This window comes from Aulonocara sp. 'chitande type north' Nkhata Bay, linkage group LG4, assembly GCF_057382095.1.
Source record: "Aulonocara sp. 'chitande type north' Nkhata Bay isolate Kocher_YH1m ecotype deep benthic linkage group LG4, A_spYH_male_GT1.1, whole genome shotgun sequence".
NCBI lineage: Eukaryota > Metazoa > Chordata > Actinopteri > Cichliformes > Cichlidae > Aulonocara > Aulonocara sp. 'chitande type north' Nkhata Bay.
In genome coordinates this window covers 25294348-25317949 of record NC_141347.1, presented here as the reverse complement: position 1 = coordinate 25317949, position 23602 = coordinate 25294348, and the positions used below count along the sequence as shown (strand labels likewise).

The following is a 23602-nucleotide window of genomic DNA, read 5'->3' as shown; positions in this document are numbered from 1 at the left end:
ATGCTGGTGACTCTCTGTGCTCTTATCACTGCTCTAACATGTATGGAACCTCATTTACACTTCAGATCAGTAGTTATTTGTAGGATTCATATGTGCTTGTGTTTCTCTTGACTCCGTGTCTTGTTGTTGTTTGCAGGTGTGAGCGGTGTGACGGTGCTGACACAGAAACCTCCTGTTTTATCAGTGAGGAAAGGAGAGACAGCCACCATGGACTGTAACCTGGGGACTGTTACTGGCAGTGCTGCTCGGTGGTATAAACAGATTCCAGGAGGAGTTCCTCAGTTTGTGCTGTATTTTCATCATAGCTATAGTTCTCCAAGCTATGGTTCTGGGTTCTCTGCTCCAAAATTCACATCCACTCATCAGTCAACATCAGATTATTGTTTGATCATCAGCAATGTGGAGGAGGGAGACTCTGCAGTTTATTACTGTCAGACATGGGACAGCTCTGTTAGTGAATACGTATCACAGTGATTCACACTGTGACAAAAACCTCCTCACTGATACTTCTGCTTTTTGATGCTCTTTTTTTCACATGCTGACAAAAGACCCATTCAACAGACTCAGTGTAAACCCACCTTGTGTTTATTTTAATGTTCATCAATGAAAACCCACCAACTTTCGAGAGTGTTTTTATAAACACTGAATTACTCTTTTTGATACATTTTAGCAATCATCACTGAAAGTATATAAAATATCAAGGAATATGATGACCACCAACAACACAATTTTTCACATATATGTACACAATGATGTACGTGTTTTTAAATAAGAGCAATGTGATAAATGATTGTCTAAAATTCAGATAACTGTCAAATTCTAGCTGCAGTAAATCACATTAATCAACCTAAATAGATACTTAAATAGAAGTTCAAAAATGTTTCATATGAAGTGAAAATGCAGCAAAATTAAATTTTATCTGTTGCTTCTCTTCTCACTACAATTCTTTTCACATCTTACCTGAATAGTAAAGGATGTTTACACCTCACACTGACAACATGCTGGGGATTGTCTGCTCTCTCATCACTTCTCTAAAATGTAAGATGTTCTTCTCATCTGTTTCATAGCCCATCATTTTGGAGAAAGACATTTCACACATGTTCTTTATGTGTTTGTTGGCAGATGCTAATGCAGTGTTAGTGTTTATTCAGATACCTGCTGTCCACTCTAGGTAAAGAAGGTGTTCTCAGCTGTAACACAGAGAAATGGTTGAATTATGTTAGATGGTCTAAACATTAGTTTCGTTTTTTTATTATTCATATGGCACATGTAATTACAACAGCAATTGACCTGTAGTGCTGTATAAAAATACAAAATAATTAGTTGTTCTTCTTGTTGTTTGCAGGTGTGAGTGGTGTGACGGTGGTGACACAGAAACCTCCTGTTTTATCAGTGAGGAAAGGAGAGACAGCCACCATGGACTGTAACCTGGGGACTGTTACTAATGAACCTGCTTGGTGGTATAAACAGATTCCAGGAGGAGTTCCTCAGTATGTAGTGAGGTTTCGTCATGACTGGAGTTCTCAATACTATGGCTCTGGATTCTCTTCTCCAAAATTCACATGTACTCATCAGTCAACAACAGATTATCGTTTGATGATCAAAAATGTGGAGGAGGAAGACTCTGCAGTCTATTACTGTAAGACATGGGACACCTCTGTTAAGGAGTACGCATCACAGTGATTTACACTGTGACAAAAACTTCCTCACTATTACTTCTGCTTTTTGGGTACAAACTCAGTGCACCATATAAACAATTAGTTCTTAAACATTTCTCTTTTAAATGTATTTATTGTATTTCTTTATTTATTTCCACTTTCACTTTAAATAAATAAAGGACCAAAATATTCACATATTATTCACACATAAAACCTCACATCATCAGCTTTTAATATTATTGTACTGTAAAACATGTTTGATGAAAAAACATTGTCAACATATTAACTGGTTAATCTGATTTCAAGCCACAGTACGAAGAAAAATGAGACCACACAAATCCTCTTTATATTACAGTTCAATAGTTTCACTAATTCATGCTTCACTAAAATTCAGTCAAAAAAAAAACCAAGACTCAGATCAGATCAGCTAGTTGCAGAGATTTATTATTTTGAATCAGCTTTAGTTCATCAGAAGCATGTTAATGAGGTAGAAAGGGAATGTAAACATATACAGATAAGGTAATTTCCCTGTGTTTATTTCTATTGCTTTTTTTGTTTGTTGACGGAGGAAAACACAGGGCTTAAATACACAGGGAGTAACGAGGGGATCAGACAAATCTGGGAGAAATCACACAGGGACATGGAGGAAGCAAAACTGGAAATATTTACAAAGGATGCGAGACTATCAAAGTAAAAGACACAGATTTGACACGAAGATCCAACTGACAGCGAAGACAGAGCGAACATGGGTCACAGAGACAAGGGTAACTAACACTCACAGAGAGACATGACTGACTGGGGAGACACAGGAGATGAACGAACACAGAGACAAGGGTGACTCGACATGAAGCGGTGAACACAGGAACAGCACAGAGAAAACACAGCAGCAGAGACTAAACACAGGCTGAGATAAACACTAAGGGAGGGAGAACTAAGGTCACTGAAAACTTGAAAGGAAACCAAAATCATGAACAACAGTAATCAAAGAATATAAATCTAAAACCTGAAAGACAAATACTGAGTCGCAGACCCAGTACTGTGACATATACACTGATTAAGTCATTTATATTAGTTTTTGTAGAGCAAATTCAAAGAAAATGGTGATATCATTGAGTTTGAAACAATAATGCTCATATAATGGCAATGTTCACTGTATGAAATTATGAATTATTAATATCAGTAATTTAGTCTTTTATAAATAAAAGCTGTTTTGCTGAATCTCCTCCTCTTTCAGTTCTGCTTCTCTGTCTTTATAAGCTTCAGTATCTCTTCTCACTACATCCCCTCTCATCTTTCAGGATCAGTTTCTCCACCTACTATCATAGTGCTGGGGACCCTCTGTGCTCTCATCTCTGCTCTGACATGTAAGACATTCTTTTTATTGATTTTAAAATCTGTATATTTTTAGGTAAATCTTTCACTCATTTTTTTTCTCGGTTTCTTGGCAGATGTTGATGCAGTGATCGTGTTGACCCAAACACCTGCTGTCCACACAGTTTCTTCAGGTCAACAAGCTGTTCTCAGCTGCAACATAGGGAGATATGATGGAATTATGTTAACTGGTATAAACAAGTTCCTGGAGGGGCTCCTCAGAATGGTCGAAGTTTTGACTATTCTGGCAGCTCACTTGAATTTGGAACAGGATTCTCCTCTGACGGATTCAACTCTAAATCCTCGTCAAACATTGATTCCTAGTTCATAATTAATCAGGCAGAAACAGGAGACTCACAGTCTATTACTGTAAGACATGGGACAGCTCTGCTAACAGTGGAGTATCACAGGGATTCACACTGTGACAAAACCTCCACACTGATACTTCTGCTTTTTAAGACTGTGGCGGAGGTGTGGTCCCAGGCACGGCTGCAGGGGAGGAGTGGTGCAGTGAGCTCAACGGGGCGGTGCTGGAGACGCAGGTGAGAACAGCTGATGGCATTTGGACTGATGATGGTTTCCTTCCCCTTTTATAGTGAGACGGGAGAGGAGCGGGGGGGAGGCTGAAAATCAGCTGAGACCGGAGCTGTCCGACTATGGACTATCATAATAAATGAAAACTAGAAATAAACGTGGCATCTGGTGACAAACAACTGTGCGTGTGTGAAGTGCATTTCACAAGGACTCTTTCACAACCTGGTAAACGACACCTCTAACAAACCTTCAAATAGTGTATTATTTGTTTGTTCATTTTTTTTTAATATTTATCATTGAAATCATGAACAAAGCAAACTGGGGAAAATCCATATTCATCCATCCATCCATCCATTCGCTTCCGCTTATCCTTTTCAGGGTCACGGGGGGCGCTGGAGCCTATCCCAGCTGTCAGCCAATAACTACTCATATGCAAAATCATATACAAAAAGCAGACCTACATTTTATGCATGTACGTATAAGTAATATAAATTTAGACACCAGACTCAACTCTTAAATAGTTATAAACATAGATTCAGCATCATTAAATGTAAGAAAAGAAGAAAATGTGTGATGTGTGACAATAAGGCCATTTGCATTTGAACTAAAATTGTTCAAGGAACTGCCTGTAATGGTTCAAGTCTCTGATGGAGCTGATGGAGAGTTTTTAAATGAGGACAATTCACTTTACTTTGTAACAGGATTCTCCTCAGACTGACTAAATTCTACATCATCCTTAGACATGGATTTAGAGTTAAAAGGAGGAGGGTAAGCATTGTACTGCACTGAAACATAGACTCTATTGAGTAGAACATAACACAATCATGAATACTGTGACAAAAAACAAACAAAACACAACTGAGTGACTGAGTTAACATTTCCAACCATTAATTGTAGAACAAAACAAATGAATACAAAAATGAATTTGAGTGTCTAAAACCAAAATGTTTTAGTAAACGCAAATTAGTCAGTCCTCTAATTGTTGTGTTTAACTCTCAAGATGTAGATGAGCGACACTGGTATTTGTTTTTGTGAATCAGGGGAACTATATCAAAATGCCTGTATCACAGTGATTTCATTTGTGAGAAATACCACAAAACTCATGTGGCTCAAGTTTGCAATGAAACAGGCGCCCACACAGTTCTAGTACTAAAATTATTCTCTTTTTTGAACTCTTTATTCAGTTGTTTAATATTCATAAATGGCGTAACATTTTATCAAATGTTCTCCTAATCCTAAACACTCCAGTTTCATGTGAATTTCCAGAGAAGTTCATACATTTCAAGGTTGTTGATTATGTAATTATAACAGGTAACTGTAAGGGTTAGCGGGATTCTGATCTTTTTTTTTTTTTTTGTCCAAACATAAAAACTGGTAATGGTAAAAGCATCAGTAATAAACCTGAAGAACATAGCAACCATCCATACATACATACATCTTCTTCCACTTATCCAGGGCCGGGTCTCAGGGGCAGCAGCCTAAGCAGAGGACCCCAGACCTCCTCCAGCTTCTCTGGGGAAACATCAAGGTGTTCTGAGGCCAGCCGAGAGATATGCATATCCGGGGTCTGCCCCGGGGAATCTTCCCAGTCAGACATGCCTGGAACACCTCACCCAGGAGACATAGCAAACAATTTTTCATAATAAAATGCAGCAGCACAATTTTAAGGGAGAGGAGGGAGACATAACAATCACCAATATTTATTAATACAAAAACAGAATTACCCTCCACTGAACATAAATTACCCAAACATCGCAAACTACGCAGATTTAGCTCCTCCTCCTGTCAGTCTCTCTGAGTTTCTGTCACATATTTAATGGCTCACACCTCCTCTCCTCCTACAGAAGCAGTGCACTCTTTCTAAGTCACAGGTCTCAACACACAGTGACAACATGCTGGTGACTCTCTGTGCTCTCATCACTGCTCTAACATGTATGGAACCTCATTTATACTTCAGATTAGTAGTTATTTGTTGGATTCATATGTGCTTGTGTTTCTCTTGACTCCATGTCTTCATGTTGTTTGCAGGTGTGAGTGGTGTGACGGTGCTGACACAGAAACCTCCTGTTTTATCAGTGAGGAAAGGAGAGACAGCCGCCATGGACTGTAACCTGGGGACTGTTACTAACACTGTCTATTGGTATAAACAGATTCCAGGAGGAGTTCCTCAGTTTGTGCTGTATTTTTATCATAGCTATAGTTCTCCAACCTATGGTTCTGGGTTCTCCTCTCCAAAATTCACATCCACTCATCAGTCAACAAAAGATTATCGTTTGATCATCAAAAATGTGGAGGAGAGAGACTCTGCAGTTTATTACTGTAAGACATTTGACAGCTCTAACTCTGCTGTATCACAGTGATTTACACTGTGACAAAAACCTCCCCACTGATACTTCTGCTTTTTGATGCTCTATTTTTCACATGCAGACAAAAGACCCATTCAGCAAACTCAGTGTAAACCCACCACCTTCAAATAGTGTGTTTATTGTTATTTTTGATTTATTTTAATGTTCATCAATGAAAACTCATCCACTTCAGACAGTCTGCTAATAAATACTGAATTACTTGTTTTGATATATTTTTACATTCATCACTGAAAGTATAAAATATCGAGGAGTATAATGACCACCAACAACACAAATTGCCATATATATGTACACAATTATGTGCATTTTAAATTATGTGCATCTAACACAATTAAACCTATTATGTGTGTGTGTTTTTAAATAACAGCAATTTGACAAACGGTTTCCTAAAACTCTGATAACTGTCACATTCTAGCTGCAGTAAATCACATTAATCAACCCAAATGGATACTGATAAAGTTGCATAATAGGTTTAAAAATGTTTCATATGAAGTGAAAATGCAGCTACATTGAATTATAGCTGTTGCTTCTCTTGTCACTACAATTGTTTTCACATCTCAGCTGAATATTAAAGGATGTTTACACCTCACACTGACAACATGCTGGGGTCTGTCTGCTCTCTCATCACTTCTCTAAAGTGTAAGACGTTCTTCTCATCTGTTTCATAGCCCATCGTTTTGGAGAAAGACATTTCACTCATGTTCTTTCTGTGTTTGTTGGCACATGTTAATGCAGCGGAAGTGTTTATCCAGATACCTGCTGTCCACAAGGTTTCTCCAGGTCAAGAAGTTGTTCTCAGCTGCAATATGGTTCAATTATGTTGGATGGTCTAAACAAGTTCCTGGAGGGGTTCCTCAGTTTTCATTCTGGCAGCTCACTTGGCGTTGGAACAGGTTTTCTGTCCCCAGAGGTGGGAAGTAACCAAGTACAAATACTTACTTACTGTACTTAAGTACAAAGTTTTCAACAAGCTGTTCTCAACTGCAACATTGAGAGAGATGATAGGAATTCTATTAGCTGTATAAACAAGTTCCTAGAGAAGATCATCTGTATGTTCTAAGATTTCTCCATTCTGACAGTTCAAAAGCTTTGAAACAAGATTCTCCTCAGAAAGATTCAACTCTACGTCCTCATCAAACATTAATTATCATTTAACTATCAAGTTCGCAGAAATAGAAGACACTGTACTTATCACAATGTGTTACAAACCTCTTGGCAGTACATATGCTTTCTTAGACTCATTCACTTGAGTATAGTCTAATCAAGAAAATTCAGAGTAACATACAACCTCCAGATAATATCTTATTAAACATTGGATTGCTCATTTTTTAAAATCCTTTTTTTTAACCTTTAACCTGCTCAAATACAGCATCAAAAAAGCTGAAAGCTTTTATGTCGGCTGGTACAAACAGGTTCCTGGTTCTTCGCCTCATTTCTGAGATTTCATCATTCTCACAGGTCAACTGCATTTTCAGCAGGATTCTCCTCAGACAGACTAATATCTAAATCCTGACCAAACACTGATTTGCAGTCTTTTATCAATCATGCAGAGACAGGAGACTCTGCAGTGAGTTCCTGTCAGACATGGGAAGACTCTCCCAAAAATGCTCCGTCATAGTGAACCAGACTAAACAAAATCTCATTGAGAGACAGTGAATCTCTGTTTAATTCAGATCAGTAATGAGTACTTAATTAAGTCTTACACAAAACAAGTGACAAGAAGGAATAAACATAACTACACACAGAGAAATGCAGTTATAAAATACAAACAGATTGATGAAGAGAATGAGATGTTGACAGTGAAAGTTAGTCTCTACAGGATGTTTCAGTTCCTCTCCCCTCATCAGTGACAGTCAGGAGGTTTTTGTACAGCCATGTATACAAACTGAATCACTGTGGTATTCGGACAAGGCACCAAGCTGATTGTGACAAGTAAGTGCTTTTTAACTGATCATAAAACAACAGAGATTTTGCAAAACTCTGCTGATGACTACTTAGTTCAATATTTTTCTTGTTCTGCATAATTTTTATGATTTTATACAACATGAAATAGTTTGAGGTTGTTGTATGTGCAGGAGACATGAATTCTTTATATTAAAAAAATTGAAAAGGTGTCAAACCAAATTTGTATATTTTTATATAAATGTTGTTCACTAAACATTATGTGAAATAGGATATGTTCTGTTCTTATTATTCTCATAGTGTTTTTATTTAATATTGGGGTTGGCATTTCAAAAACATATATAAGATTGTTTTCTTTTTCTTCAGTAGTAGTTAACAGTGTTACTAAAGTTAAAAATTAATTTTAAGTGATTAGAAACGGGCTGTACAGTTTTTTTTAAATGAAAGAAAATTGCTCACAGTAACTGACATGTTATGCAGAAACCTCCAGAATTAAACTCACGACATCTTACATGAAAAGTTAAAGAGTAACTACTCATATTTTATTTTAGGAAAACTTAAAAAGAAAATCAATTGATATGTTGGGTTGTTATGTCTGTATATTTTTCCAAATCACATTAGTATTGTTTTCTTCTAATTTCATAACAAATATTATGTTTATTCCATATTGACTCTTATTGATGTCTCGATTTCTTCTGTTTTCATTATTTCATTTCCTTTGATTTTTCAATTTCCTGAACATCCTTCATGTATTTTCAGGCTCCAGCCTCCCTCCTCCTGTCCTGACAGTCTTCCCTCCGTCCAGTGCTGAGCTCCAGTCCGACACAGCTTCTCTGGTCTGTCTGTCCAGTCAGTCTTTGCCTTTTGCAGATGTGAGCTGGTTGGCTGCTGGGAGTCCAGTGAGCAGTGGGATCTCTACCAGCACTGCTGTTCAGAGATCAGACCAGACTTACCAAATCAGCAGCTCTCTGACCATCCAGACATCAGACTGGAACATGGATAAGGTTTATACATGTAAAGTGTCTTTGGGCTCACAGACTTCAGAGAAAACCATCAAGAAGTCAGAATGTCCCACTGAATAGTCGAGGACCAGAATGTGCTTTTAAAATCTGCTTCTTTACTGCTTGTGCTGTTTGCTCATTACAGTCTTTACATGTTAGAAATCAGAATAATGCAAAAGGTTTAAGTCATGTATTCATTTGCTGGTTTTTGACAAGTATTTTCAGGAATTTGTGTTTTGCATTAAATTAATAAAAGCATTGAATTAAAAAATGTGTTTTCTTGTGAGTAAATGGGAAAATGTATCACTGTATTATAAACAACATAAGTTTAAGGTTATTAAAATGAACTGTTAAATTTTGGAGAGGGGCACAGAGAGGAAAAAAACACTCATAAGCACACCACTTTTTAAAATATCTTCTTCCCATAGTTAAAACATAAGTATTTTCTGACATACACGCTATGTAATATTTGAACACTAGAGAGCATCATTTAATAATTCTTCCTGAGTAACAGAGAGAGCAAGTGTCACTGGTTTAAAATGTTGCAAATGAATCTTCACACTCAGTTAGTGAAGCATAACCTCTGCTCTTCTGTTTTTTCGTGTCCATGATGCACCTGCAGGTCTTATAACCTCATGTAAATGAAGTATCAGCTCTCTGTAAAATAAAATGAAAATGCTGTTTACTGGAAATGTTTTAATTATTACCATTTGATCATTCAGAGACAGTTAGCTGAATCCTGTTTGATTTTTGCCTAAACATAACTTTATTTACTGCCATGGAACACTAAATAGAGTCCAGTTATGAAATGAAATGTGTTACACCCCAAAACACATAAAAAAGGAAAGATAATGCCCCCGCTCTAATCTCCCAAGGAAAGACCAATGCTGCCACAGGGTTGCGCTTTCACAACAACCAGATATTTTGTTAATTTCAAAAGGTAGCAAGCATCAAGATGGGCATGGTCAAAACAACAAGCAAAACACTCTAGAAATGAAACAGAACTGACCTACCTATAACGAGAAACCCAAAAGAAAATACTGGCCTCTTACCTGTCTCCCTAACCTAAACAGGAGAAAAAGGTTTTGTCAGGTCACAAATTTTGAAGCTTTTGAATACAATTAAAATCAAATCACTCATGCTGATTCTCTGGAAAAGAGCAGAACAGACTTAAAACAGAGTTTATTAAACATTGTCATATGAACAGCAGAACAGTGCATTTACAGCAAAAATAACACATATCAATCAACACAAACAAAAGCAAAGCAACCCCGGGATGTAGAGCCTTAAAGCACAAACACAAACACATCCAAAAGACAGACAGGAAAGAAGCAGCAGACAAAAGCTACCCAATGCATATTTCACTCATGTTATTTAGGGACAGTGATCCCCCTCCCATCGTTTGGTATTCTTTCTTCCTTTTTTATTTTTCTTCATCTTCTTTTTGACACTCTTCCACATCCTGATAACAGAGAGATCAAGCAAACTCAGTATAAACCCACCAAGAAAAAGTGGTGGGTTTACATTATCTGCAACACATTATGCAGATAATATTTTGTAGTTTTTCTCTGTCAATTTTTGCAAATTTCTCAAAGCAGAATCATCATAACACTCATTATGCAGTTCTGACAAGCAGTTAGGGCATTTTTATGACACAGACCTGTGCACAGGACACCCCAACAATTAAAAAAAACAACAACAACCTTTTCACATTCGCCAAAACATGAATAGTAAGTCAGTCACTTCAATTCTGGGATGAATGAATGTAAATTTTTCACCACCCTATAAAGACAGAGTCATTGAAATATGACTAATATCTAATAATATAATATCTAATATCTAGTAGCAACTCAAAGCTAGCAACTTGTGCTTTTTTTGGTCCAGACTCACACAATTAATTTTTAAACATTGTTCTGTTATTTTTATTGATATTATTTTTATCTTCATTTAAATTTTCACTTTAAATAAAGAAAGCCCCAGAATACACACACATTATTCACACACAAAGCCTCACATCATCAGCTTTTATTATTATTGTACTGTAGCATATGTCTGATCAAAAACTGTGAAGGTTCTCAGTCATCCAGGTCATCTTCTTTCCAAGCTTCTTAGAATTTGATCAAAAACATGCTAATTGTGAATATGATTTCAAGCCAGGAATTATATTAACTGGTATAAGCAAGTTCCTGGAGGGGTTCCTCAGTATGTTCTAAGATTTCTTCATTCTGGCAGCTCACTCAGCTTTGGAACAGGATTCTCCTCAGACAGATTCAACTCTAAATCCTCATCAAATATTGATTACCAGTTCATTATCAAGCGAACAGAGACAGGAGACTCTACAGTGTATTACTGTCAGACGTGGGATGACTCTGCTTCCGCACCCGTATCACAGTGATTCAGGCTGTGACAAAAACCTCCTCATTATTACACTCAACAAAAATATAAATGCAACACCTTTGTTACTGCTCCCATTCCCCATGGGATGGACGTAGAGACCTAAAATTCATCCCAGATACACAATATAACCATCTCTCCCAAACAGTGGTCACAAATCAGTCCAAATGTGTGGTATTGGGCACATCTGCCATATTGAGATAATCCATCCCACCTCACAGGTGTGCCACATCAGGATGCTGATCTGACATCATGAGTAGTGCACAGGTGTACCTCAGACTGCCCACAACAAAAGGCCGCCCTGGAATGTGCAGTTTTGTCTCACAGCAAAATGCCGTCAGCTGTCATGATGCAACTGCTGTGACAAATTTTGAGATAATTATATAATTTTTATTTTGTTGCTGAATCTTAATGGTTTATCACAGGGTGGGAATTTCAAGCAGCAAACTGCTTCTGTTTTTAAAAAACTGTTTTTATACATCACATTTTAAACAGGCCCATCTTATTTACAGATATTTAGTTATTTAATTAGATGATCCCACTGTTGTGCAAAGTCACCACAAAGTTTGACATGTGAGAGAATAACTTTCTGTGAAAATGATTTTTTTACAGAGCTAAAGCTGAAATTGTAAACTTTATGTTGCTTCAGAATATGCTAATCTAATTATAGTTTATAAATACAATACAAGTTAAAAGTATAAAATATAACCAACCATGGAAAAAGAATGGCTATTAACCATTCCAAAATAATTTAAAAAAAAAACTATATATACAAGACATATTATTATTGTTATTAATATTAATAACACAGGCAAGCGGAAAAAAGAAAACTCCAAAGCTCCTCCTCCTGTTAGTTGTATTAAATAGTTCCTCCACCATCGCCTCTCCACTCAGTTCTCAGCCCACTCAGACAACATGCTGGTGACTCTCTGTGCTCTCATCACTGCTCTAACATGTAAAGAGTCTAAAATATATTGAAGAATAGACCTCATGTTACAGTTAAATATCAGTGTGTTTCTCTTGACTCCATGTCTTCTTGTTGTTTGCAGGTGTGAGCGGTGTGACGGTGCTGACACAGAAACCTCCTGTTTTATCAGTGAGGAAAGGAGAGACAGCCACTATGGACTGTAACCTGGGGACTGTTACTGGCAATCGTGCTGCCTGGCATAAACAGATTCCAGGAGGAAGTCCTCAGTTTGTGCTATATTTTTATCGTAGCCATAGTTCTCCAACCTATGGCTCTGGGTTCTCCTCTTCAAAATTCACATCCACTCATCAGTCAACAACAGATTATCGTTTGATCATCAAGAGTGTGGAGGAGGGAGACTCTGCAGTCTATTACTGTCAGACATGGGACAGCTCTGTTAATGAGTACGTATCACAGTGATTTACACTGTGACAAAAACTTCCTCACTCCTTACTTCTGCTTTTTGTGCACAAACTCAGTGCACCAAAGGCACACAATTAGTTCTTAAACATTGCTTTATTGAATTTATTCATTGTAATTTTTTTTCATTTGCACTTTCATTTTAAATTAAAAAAAAAAGCACCAAAATATACACACATTATTCACTCATAAAGTCTCACATCTTCAGCTTTCAGTACCATTGTGGTGTAAAATACGTTTGATCAAAACATTGTCAACATGTTATTTCTGAATCAGATTCCAAGCTGTAGCCTCTAGTTGCAGAGAGAAGAAGCATGTTAGTGAGGTAGAAAGAGAATGTAAACATTTATAGATAGACAAACTGTGTTTGTGTATGCCTATTGTTTTTTCTTTTTTCTTTTTTTTAGATAATCAATGTATCTAATTTGTTGTTATGAAAGAGGAATATACTGCTTCACTGAGTGAATGGGTTAAATTATTAAATTAAATTAAATTAAGTTAAATTATTATTATTATTATTATTAATAATACAGATGGTACTTTTTCCTTTGGGAAGGTACCATGTGTGCAGTCTACAATTCGGTTGAAGAAAGATGTTGAATGTATTTAATTACTGTAGAAAAATAATTGGTTTCTGTGCATTTTTTTTTACCCTGGCAATAAATTACAGTCAATTAAGTCAATTAAGCATCATGAGGCAGAGAGTGGAGGGTTGTTCCCTATTTTCTTGCTGGGAGTTGGCAACACTGCTAGTTAGGTATATGTAAATATTGATTAGATTGTTTGATATTTCCCCTAAGTACTGTTTAAAATACCAGAATAGGGAGGATGGTGTAGGTTTAAGTTTATTGGATTAATACATATATACCAACAAGATAGTGTACATCACTGTCACAACAGCATTTGTATTCATTCAAAGGCTTTATGGCTTTTCCTTATAATAACTGGTGGGCCGGTGTCCCAGTCCAGACCTGGTCTCAGGTATGCATAAAAACCCTTTATTTAATTAGAAATCCCAGTCTTCAATTACTTCAATACTACAAAATATTACATACAGTGCACTATACAGGTCATCAGATGTTCAAGATGGGCTTTATGTTCTCCAACAACTGCTCACACTGTCAAGCCAATACACCGGACAATTACATCCATGCTCTTTGGTTCTGTTCACCAGTTCAGAAGTTTTGGCGCGAGATATGTGAATACTTATCAAAGTGTCTGAAATGTTACATTTCAACTTCCCCTTTAGTGTGCTTGTTGGGCATCTTAGATTATGTCACTACAGAAAAGAATATAGCCCATATGGCTGCCCTATGCATTGCCAAGAAAACAGTCCTCGTGAACTGGAAAAGTAAAAATAATCTTAATTGTAACCAATATAGAAATTATCTAATATATCACATTAGTCTTGATCAGAGATGGGCAGTAACGCGTTAGTTGTAACGCGATTACTTTTTTCAAGTAACGAGTAAAGTAAGGGATTACTATTGCAAAAACGGTAATTAGATTACCGTTACTTTCCCGTAGGAACGCTGCGTTACTGCGTTACTAAAACCGTGATTTTTTTGCGAGAATGTCTCATGACAGTGACGTAAGCAAGTGCGACGTTCATGACAACAGCTGTGTGCAGATCAACAGTGGATAATATATCAGTGCGGGAGAGGGTATGAGCGTGCAGCGTTTAAAGCGTGGAAGTACTGACGTTATTTTAAGTTTGATTCCATAAAAAGTGACAAAAACATTAGCGTCAGTTGTGCGTGGGAAGAAAACTTCTTTTTACAGCGAAAAAACCCCTAAACTTCCAAGCAAGCACCGAGTGCACTACGACGTAATGGGAAACTCACAGAGAAACTCGCGGATTCCTCAACTGACCGCTGCGGCACACCTGCACCAGGGTAAACCTCCGCCTACCGCACTCCTGCTTTACAGGTGAAAATAGACCGCTAGTCTTTGACTTTATTTATTTTCTGCTGTGTTTTACTTGCATCTATTTGAAAGAGTGAGTGTAAACACGAAAAAAAATATTTTATTTTATGTGCTGGAATGTGCAGAAAATAGGTTTAAATGTTAAACAAATTTCTTCCAGTCAGAGAATGTTGCATATAATTTAATTTTTGCTTGATGCATAAAGTTAAAAGATTAAAACTAATAAAACAAGTTAAAAAAAGAGACTTTTCCATTTGATTACATTTTGTATGATGGATTATGTAGAAAAAGTAGAATTGGGCTGAAAGATCTATCGCTTTATCACCTATTCAGGTTGTAAATCGTGTTTTTAAAAAGTAACTAAGTAACTAAGTAATTAATTACTTTTGAAAATAAGTAATCAGTAATTAGTTATTGATTACTTTTTTCAAGTAACTTGACCAACACTGGTCGTGCACCAGTAGGAACTCAGAATCCACTGGACCAGAGACACACACTCCTCCACCGTACTGGAGGAGCTGGAGTCCATGTTTTTCTTCATTCTACCAGCTATGACACTGACCATAACCAAATACAAAACCAGTGAAGAAACACTCAGAAAAAGTAAAAGGGGAAAATGCCAGTGACTCCCACGTGTAAAATCATTTGTTTTGATTGTTCTTTCACCATTGCCTGTGTTGTGCACCTGTTGTTGATTGCATTAAGACTAAAGCAGCTGAAATTGATTAACAATCTAACAAACCTCTGCTACTTGACTGATCAGACCAGAAATCTAACATACTTGATGCGATACTCTTAAAAAGTGTTTCTTTAATTTTTTTGGAACACCATATATTTCCTGTGCTTCCCTTTCACTGGATGTTCTTAATGGTTTTTCATAGTTTGGAACTTTTAAGCTGAAAACTTAATGTTTCTACAAATAATGCTAATATCATTACTGTCATTTTCTAGACTTTTAGACTTTTATGGCATTTATAGCTGTTGAACACTGTGTATTTTCTGGCTGCAGCCTCTGTGCTCCTGTGCTGATTAACAACCCCCTCTGCTACTTAACTGCAGCTGGGGCTGATCAGCTAATGAGGCTCTCCCTCTATCAGGAGGTGACTCGGACTGGAGGAGAGAGCTGTGCTGGGAGAAAAAGCTGCAAAAGCAGTCTGATCAAGTTAGTGTGAAAGTATTCACTAACGTAACGTTTAGTGAGGTAAATATACAAGAACCTCAGTGATAGGTTTGTAGCTTGTACCTATCCGCTGGAACGTTGAAGACAATATAGTTACACTGCAAAGCAAGACACAAGCAGGCTGGTTTTACTCATGCATGAGGGAAACCTGGCGAGTGTCGTTCCACCACTTGACCTCCGTCAGACTCTCAGCCAGGCTCCCCATAGCACTCCTTTTATTGTGGTTACATGAATATGCATAGGGTCATTAACATATGACATCTTACATAGGTATACATGTGAACAAAGAATACTGTGTGTGTGTGTGTGTGTGTGTGTGTGTGGTGTCCAGATGTGACCCTGTGAAGACTCCCCAAAGCTGGTGCCAGGAGTCTAGCGGTCCATCTGAACAAAAGGCTCTTATACTTAAACAGATATACGTGTGCTTGCTATACCATAAATCAACAAGAAAAGAGAAACTCTCCTAGGGAGTATGTGATTTATACCAAGGACACTCTAGATGCACTCCCTAACACACAGAGCTGTTACTTTAGGATGAAACATCCTTTCAATCCACCAATGATTATATACACTTCTAAGCATATATGAGTAAATATTTCTAAGCATAAATGACAATCAACAATACAAATCTAACACTCAGCATCATTAAAAAATATCTAACAGTGTTCTCTAGATGGTGATGAATTCAAATTTAGCAAATTTTAGATCTTGGCGTATTTTTTGAATAAAACACAAGTTTAAGTAAAATATAACCAACTATAATCCTGTCTCATTTTAGATGTGGAGAAAGTAACCATTATAAAATTCAAAACAACAATCAAACGAACAAACAATAAATAAATGAACAAAGGGGAAAAAAGAAGAAAAAAAACAAGACATTACCAACATCAGTGTTCATGAAAATAATGTTAATAATACAGCTTAGAGAAAGGGGGGGGATCCAGTGCTGCTCCTCCTGTCAGTCTCTCTGAGTTTCAGTGACATATTTAATGGTTGACACCTCCTCTCCTCTACAGAAGGAGTCAAATCTCTTTCCAAATTACAAATCCATTCTCAACACACAGTGACAACATGCTGGTGACTCTCTGTGCTCTCATCACTGCTCTAACATGTAAAGAGTCTAAAAGATACTGAAGAATAGACCTCATGTTACATTTAAATGTCAGTGTGTTTCTCTTGACTCCATGTCTTTTTGTTATTTGCAGGTGTGAGTGGTGTGACGGTGCTGACACAGAAACCTCCTGTTTTATCAGTGAGGAAAGGAGAGACAGCCACTATGGACTGTAACCTGGGGACTGTTGATAACTATCCTGCTTATTGGTATAAACAGATTCCAGGAGGAGTTCCTCAGCATGTAGTGAGGTTTTATCATGGCTGGAGTTCTCCAAACTATGGCTCTGGGTTCTCCTCTCCAAAATTCACATCCACTCATCAGTCAACAACAGATTATCGTTTGATCATCAAAAATGTGGAGGAGGGAGACTCTGCAGTCTATTACTGTAAGACATGGGATGACTCTGCTAGCAGTGGGGTATCACAGTGATTTACTCTGTGACAAAAACCTCCTCACAGATACTTCTGCTTTTTGGTATCCTAATAAGACTCCTCCAACAACTCACTGAAACCCCACCACCTTCAAATACTGTGTTATTTGTTTTGTTTTTTTATTTTAATATTAATCAGGAAAATCATGAAAAAAGCCAAGAGGGGACTATTCAGTCAAAACTACTCAAATAATGATATACAAAACAGGAGACCAATACTGTATGCTGTTATCTATAAGTAATATAATAGACATCAGACTCAATTCGTTTTTTTTGGGGGGGGGGGTTTTTGTATTGTCTCAAGGCCAAGGAAAATGTCCAACAGATGTATTTTTTGCAAGCTGATCGTTACAGCTTTTGCCATAATGGTCCACTTGATTGTCACAGTTTGTTCGATATTTATTATTTATGTATTGATTTCTTTTTTTAATTTTAAGTTCTTACAATCTAAATGGACAGAACCTGGGGATAGGAAAGACGAAGAAAAGAGAAGTTGGGAAGAGGCTCAAGAGAAGGAGAGGTAAAGAAAAACAGAGAGACAGAGAGAAAAGACACTAAAAATCTGTTTGATCACCTGCTGGGGAAAAAAAACAAGCAAAAAGAGAACAACACAGTATGGAAACCCACAGCAACAATCAACATAAGCATAAGTAACAGTAAATAATAAATACTGAATGTTACTGAGCAGCACACAAGACCGATATGTTTAGAGGCAGCAGTCACCCAAGAAATGTGAGTACTTTTTTGTACACACCTGTGTGCAAACAGGTATTCACCACCAGCATTGTGCACCAGGATTAGAAGAGTTACATCCTGAGTGTTAGTAACAGTGGTGCTCAGTTTCATCAGTTTGCAATAATATGTGTCACAGTGATAATCAGATTGTTTAACTCTCAAGATGTAGATGAGAGAGACTGGTATTTGTGAATCGTTTGTATCACAGTGATCTGTATTTGAAGTCTTTGTTCAGCTGTTCAATATTCATTAATGACGTAACATTTTATGAAATGTTCTCCTAACCCTAACAACTCCGGTTTCATGTGATGTTACACAAAAGGTTGTGCATTTTGTTTGTTGACTAATTATAACAATTAATTGTAACAGTTAGTGGGGTTCTGCTCTGTTTTTGTCCAAATATAAAAACTGGTAATGGTTAAAGCATCAATAATAAATCTTAAGAACATAGAAACCAACTTATAATAACTTATAATAATAAAATATAATATAGATGAGAGAAACTGGTATTTGAACTATATCAAAATGTTTGTATCAATGTGATCTGTATTTGAACTCTTTGTTCAGTTGTTCAATATTCATTAATGATGTAATATTTTATAAAATGTTCTCCTAACCCGAACCACAATGCAGGTTATGCATTTTGTTTGTTGACTAATTATAACAGTTAGTGGGGTTCTGCTCTGTTTTTGTCTAAATATAAATATAAAAACTGGTAATGGTTAAAGCATCAATAATAAAACTGAAGGACATAGTTATTTATGATACTTATGATAATAAAATATAACACCACAATTTTAGGGGAGAGGAGGGAGACATCACTATCACCAACAATTATTAATACAAAAGCAGAATTACCCTCTAGTTAAGTTACCCCAAACATCACAAACTATCCAGGTTTAGCTCCTCCTCCTGTCAGTCTCTCTGAGTTTCAGTGTCATATTTAATGGTTCACACCTCCTCTCCTCCTACAGAAGCAGTTCTATTGCTTTCCAAGTTCCAAGTCTCAACACACAGTGACAACATGCTGGTGACTCTCTGTGCTCTCATCACTGCTCTAACATGTATGGAACCTCATTTACACTTCAGATCAGTAGTTATTTGTAGGATTCATATGTGCTTGTGTTTCTCTTGACTCCATGTCTTATTGCTGTTTACAGGTGTGAGTGGTGTGACGGTGCTGACACAGAAACCTCCTGTTTTATCAGTGAGGAAAGGAGAGACAGCCACCATGGACTGTAACCTGGGGACTGGTGATAGCTATGTCTATTGGTACAAACAGATTCCAGGAGGAGTTCCTCAGTTTGTGCTGTATTTTTATTATATCGATAGTCTTCCAAGTTATGGCTCTGGGTTCTCCTCTCCAAAATTCACATCCACTCATCAGTCAACAACAGATTATCGTTTGATCATCAAAAATGTGGAGGAGGGAGACTCTGCAGTCTATTACTGTAAGACATGGGACGGCTCTGCTGCTGTATCACAGTGATTCACACTGTGACAAAAACCTCCTCACTGATACTTCTGCTTTTTGATGCTCTTTTTTTCCACATGCTGACAAAAGACCCATTCAGCAAACTCAGTGTAAACCCACCACCTTCAAATAGTGTGTTTTTATTGTTATTTTTTTATTTTTTTATTTTAATGTTCATCAATGAAAACCCACCAACTTTAGAGAGTGTTTTTAAGAAACACGGAATTACTCTTTTTGATGCATTTAAGCAATCATCACTGATATATAAAATGAGTATATAAAATATCAAGGACCACCAATTGTACACAATGATGTGCACGTTTTTAAATAACAGCAATTTGATAAATGATTGTCTAAAATTCTGATAACTGTAACATTCCAGCTGCAGTAAATCACATTAATCAACCTAAATAGATACTGTTAAAGTTCAAAAATGTTTCAAGTGAAAATGCAGCAAAATAAAATTTTATCTGGTGCTTGCTTCTCACTACAATTGTTTTCACATCTCAGCTGAATATTAAAGGATGTTTACACCTCACACTGACAACATGCTGGGGACTGTCTGCTCTCTCATCACTTCTCTAAAATGTAAGTCGTTCTTCTCATCTGTTTCATAGCCCATGTTTTTGGAGAAAGACATTTCACTCATGTTCTTTCTGTGTTTGTTGGCACATGTTAATGCAGCGGAAGTGTTTATCCAGATACCTGCTGTCCACAAGGTTTCTCCAGGTCAAGAAGTTGTTCTCAGGTGCAACGTGGTTGAATTATGTTAGATGGTCTAAAAAAGAAGGAGGGGTTCCTCAGTTTTGTCATTCTGGCAGCTCACTTGGCGTTGGAATAGGTTCTCTGTCCCCAGAGGTGGGAAGTAACCAAATAGAAATACTTACTTACTGTACTTAAGTACAAAGTTTTCAACTAGCTGTTCTCAACTGCAACATTGAGAGAGATGATAGGAATTTTGTTAGCTGGTATAAACAAGTTCTGTATGTTCCAAGATTTCTCCATTCTGACAGTTCAAAAGCTTTGAAACAAGATTCTCCTCAGAAAGATTCAACTCTACGTCCTCATCATCATCTTATTAAACATTGGATTGCTCATTTTTTAAATTCTTTTTTTTTTTTAACCTTTAACCTGCTCAAATACAACATTAAAAAGGCTAAAAGCTTTTATTTCAGCTGGTACAAAAAGGTTCCTGGTTCTTCTCCTCAGTTCTGAGATTTCATCATTCTCACAGCTCACCTGCCTTTTCAGCAGGATTCTCCTCAGACAGATTAATATCTAAATCCTGACCAAATACTGATTTCAAGTCTATTATCAATCACGCAGAGACAGGAGACTCTGCAGTGAGTTCCTGTTAGACATTGGAAGACTCTTCCAATAAAGCTGGTTCATAGTGAAGCAGACTCTGGCCAAAATCTTATTGAGAGACAGTACAGTTTTGATTAATGCTGGCCAATAATGAGGACTTTATTAAATCTTGCACAAAACAAGTGACATAAAAGAAAAAACATGACTACACAGAGAGACACAGTTATAAAATACAAACAGATTGATGAAGGGAATGAGATGTTGACAGTGAAAGTTGGTCTCTACAGGATGTTTCAGTTCCTCTCCCCTCATCAGTGACAGTCAGGAGGTTTTTGTACAGCCATGTATACAAACTGAATCACTGTGGTATTCGGACAAGGCACCAAGCTGATTGTGACAAGTAAGTACTTTTTAACTGATCATAAAACAACAGAGATTTTGCAAAAATCTGCTGGTGACTACTTAGTTCAATATGTTTCTTGTGCTGCATCATTTTTTATGATTTTGTACAATCTTAAATAGTTTCAGGTTGTCTCCATATACAGGAGACATGAATTACATGTTTAAAAAATGTGAAATGGGGTCAAACCAGTTCTATAAAAAAGGATGTGAAATATGTTGTTTTCCCGTTCTTATTGCGTTTAATTTATGTTTAGGTTGGCATTTCAAAAACATACAAAGGCCCGTTTTCTCTTTCTCCAATAGCTTTTAACAGTGTTACTAAAGTTCAAAATTTGAAGTGATTAGAACCTGGCTGTACACTTTACTTTGACATGAAAGAAAATTACCCACATTAGCTGACATGTTATGCAGAAACCTGTAGAATTAAATGAAAGACATATTACATGGAAAGTTAAACAGTAACTAATCATATTTTATTTGGTAAAAAAAAGAACTTCAAACAATATGTTGGATCCATATATTTTGGTATTGTACATTAGTTTTGTTTTCTTCTAACTTCACGACAAATGTTATGTTTATTCCATATTGACTCTTCTTGATTACTTCTGGTTATGACTTCATTTCCAATTTCCTTCTTTCTTTTATTTATCTTTTTTTGTTTTGTGAATGTTCTTCATGTATTTTCAGGCTCCAGCCTCCCTCCTCCTGTCCTGACAGTCTTCCCTCCGTCCAGTGCTGAGCTCCAGTCCGACACAGCTTCTCTGGTCTGTCTGTCCAGTCAGTCTGTGCCTTTTGCAGATGTGAGCTGGTTTTCTGGTGGGAGTCCAGTGAGCAGTGGGATCTCTACCAGCACTGCTGTTCAGAGACCAGACCAGACTTTCCAAATCAGCAGCTCTCTGACCATCCAGACGTCAGACTGGAACATGGATAAGGTTTATACATGTAAAGTGTCTTTGGGCTCACAGACTTCAGAGAAAACCATCAAGAAGTCAGAATGTCCCACTGAATAGTCGAGGACCAGAGTGTGCATTTAAAATCTGCTTCTTTACTGCTTGTGCTGTTTGCTCATTACAGTCTTTACATGTTAGAAATCAGAATAAAGCAAAAGGTTTAAGTCATGTATTCATTTGCTGGTTTTCAACAAGTATTTTCAGGAATGTTGCATTAAATAATAAAAGCATTGATTAAGAAATGTGTTTTCTTGTCAGTAAATAAGAAATTGTGTCACTGTGTTGTGGTAACATAAATTTAAAATGATTAAAATGAACTCTTAAATTTTGGAGAGGGGTACATATAGGAAAAAAAGCACTCATAAGCACACCATTTTTTAAATGTCTTCTTCCCATAGTTAAAACATTAGTGTATTCTGATATACAGACTGTGTAATATTTGAACACTAGAGAGCATCATTTAACAATACTTCCTGAGTAACAGAGAGGGCAAGTGTCACTGGTTTAAAATGTTGGTTGTAAACTTGCAAATGAATCTTCACACTCAGTTAATGAAGCATCACATCTCCTCCTCCCTCTCTTCCTGTCCAGGATACATCTGCAGGTCTCGGTATCTTTTATAACTTCATGCAAATGAAGTCGTGTCCGTTCTCTGTAACATTAGATGAGACTTCCCTGGACTATAAAATGTGATTTGTATTATTATATTTTCAGGCTGCATTTCACTATAATTTGGTAAATTAAAGGCAGTTTACCTCTTTGGTTTGGTCTATGAACTTCTCATAACAAAATAAACTAAATTGAGTCCAGCTCTGTAACTAATCTTCACTGCAGCTCTACTCTCAACTCTACTCCTCTACAATTCACTTGGTCTTCAGGAAGTTCCTGTATGCTCTCTTCTCATGAGTATTGTCTTGCATCAGTAGGAACCTGGAATCCACTGGACCAGAGACACACACTCCTCCGCCATACTGGAGGATTTGGAGTCCAGGTTTTTCTTCATGCTACCAGCTATGACACTGACCATAGCCAAATACAAAACTAGTAAAGAAACACTCAGAAAAAGTAAAAGGGGAAAATGCCAGTGACTTCCACGTGTAAAATCATTTGTTTTGATTGTTCTTTCATCATTGCCCGTGTTGTGCACCTGTTGTTGATTGCATTAAGACTAAAGCAGCTGAAATTGATTAACAATCTAACAAACCTCTGCTACTTGACTGATCAGACCAGAAGTTTAACTGACTTGATGCGATACTCACACTGGATGTTCTTAATGGTTTTTCATAGTTTGGAACTTTTAAGCTGAAAACTTAATGTTGCTGCAAATAATGCTAATATCATTACTGTCATTTTGTAGAATTTTCTAGTCACTAACGTAACGTTTAGTGAGGTAAATATACAAGAACCTCAGCATCATTAAAAATATCTAACAGTGTTCTCTAGACAGTGATGAATTTAAATTTAGCAAAA

General features: G+C 36.9%; 2 protein-coding genes and 1 gene segment (V, D, J or C); all 3 read left to right on the top strand.

The window, feature by feature from the left end:
• LOC147332700 (immunoglobulin lambda-1 light chain-like) lies at positions 1–9052 on the top strand. Of its 6 annotated transcripts, XM_086290700.1 has the most exons (5): positions 5456–5495; positions 5592–5911; positions 7650–7654; positions 7824–7861; positions 8591–9052. In XM_086290700.1, the coding sequence occupies exons 1-5, from the start codon at positions 5456–5458 to the stop codon at positions 8911–8913; spliced, it is 726 nt and encodes a 241-aa protein (XP_086146826.1). In that variant the 3' UTR covers positions 8914–9052. The 6 variants fall into 6 exon arrangements, with proteins under 6 accessions (XP_086146822.1, XP_086146823.1, XP_086146826.1 ...); XM_086290696.1 differs by lacking the exons at positions 5456–5495; positions 5592–5911; positions 7650–7654 and adding exons at positions 1–40; positions 137–458; XM_086290697.1 differs by lacking the exons at positions 5456–5495; positions 5592–5911; positions 7650–7654 and adding exons at positions 1–40; positions 137–462 and having other exon boundaries at positions 7828–7861.
• A 3089-nt stretch (positions 9053–12141) lies between these two features.
• On the top strand, positions 12142–12613 carry LOC147332699 (immunoglobulin kappa variable 3-15-like). The segment is given in 2 exon segments: positions 12142–12181; positions 12276–12613. Coding segments are annotated over 2 exon segments (378 nt in total).
• A 4177-nt stretch (positions 12614–16790) lies between these two features.
• On the top strand, positions 16791–22331 carry LOC147332698 (immunoglobulin lambda-1 light chain-like). Of its 5 annotated transcripts, none has more exons than XM_086290693.1 (4): positions 16791–16830; positions 16925–17233; positions 21136–21180; positions 21870–22331. In XM_086290693.1, exons 1-4 carry the CDS (start codon positions 16791–16793, stop codon positions 22190–22192), a joined length of 717 nt encoding a protein of 238 aa, XP_086146819.1. In that variant the 3' UTR covers positions 22193–22331. The 5 variants fall into 5 exon arrangements, with proteins under 5 accessions (XP_086146819.1, XP_086146817.1, XP_086146816.1 ...); XM_086290691.1 differs by having other exon boundaries at positions 16925–17249; positions 21146–21180; XM_086290690.1 differs by having other exon boundaries at positions 16925–17261; positions 21146–21180.
• The last annotated feature ends 1271 nt before the right edge of the window (positions 22332–23602 follow it).

Bases quoted from the DNA above. Each gene is read 5' to 3' on its own strand.
- LOC147332700 (XM_086290695.1), top strand. From the start codon at position 5,456: ATGCTGGTGACTCTCTGTGCTCTCATCACTGCTCTAACAT. The intron at 5,496-5,591 runs GTATGGAACCTC...TGTTGTTTGCAG, and splicing joins TCTCATCACTGCTCTAACAT to GTGTGAGTGGTGTGACGGTG. The intron at 7,862-8,590 runs GTAAGTGCTTTT...ATGTATTTTCAG, and splicing joins CACCAAGCTGATTGTGACAA to GCTCCAGCCTCCCTCCTCCT.
- LOC147332698 (XM_086290689.1), top strand. From the start codon at position 18,945: ATGGTTCACACCTCCTCTCCTCCTACAGAAGCAGTTCTATTGCTTTCC. The intron at 19,063-19,158 runs GTATGGAACCTC...TGCTGTTTACAG, and splicing joins TCTCATCACTGCTCTAACAT to GTGTGAGTGGTGTGACGGTG. The intron at 21,181-21,869 runs GTAAGTACTTTT...ATGTATTTTCAG, and splicing joins CACCAAGCTGATTGTGACAA to GCTCCAGCCTCCCTCCTCCT.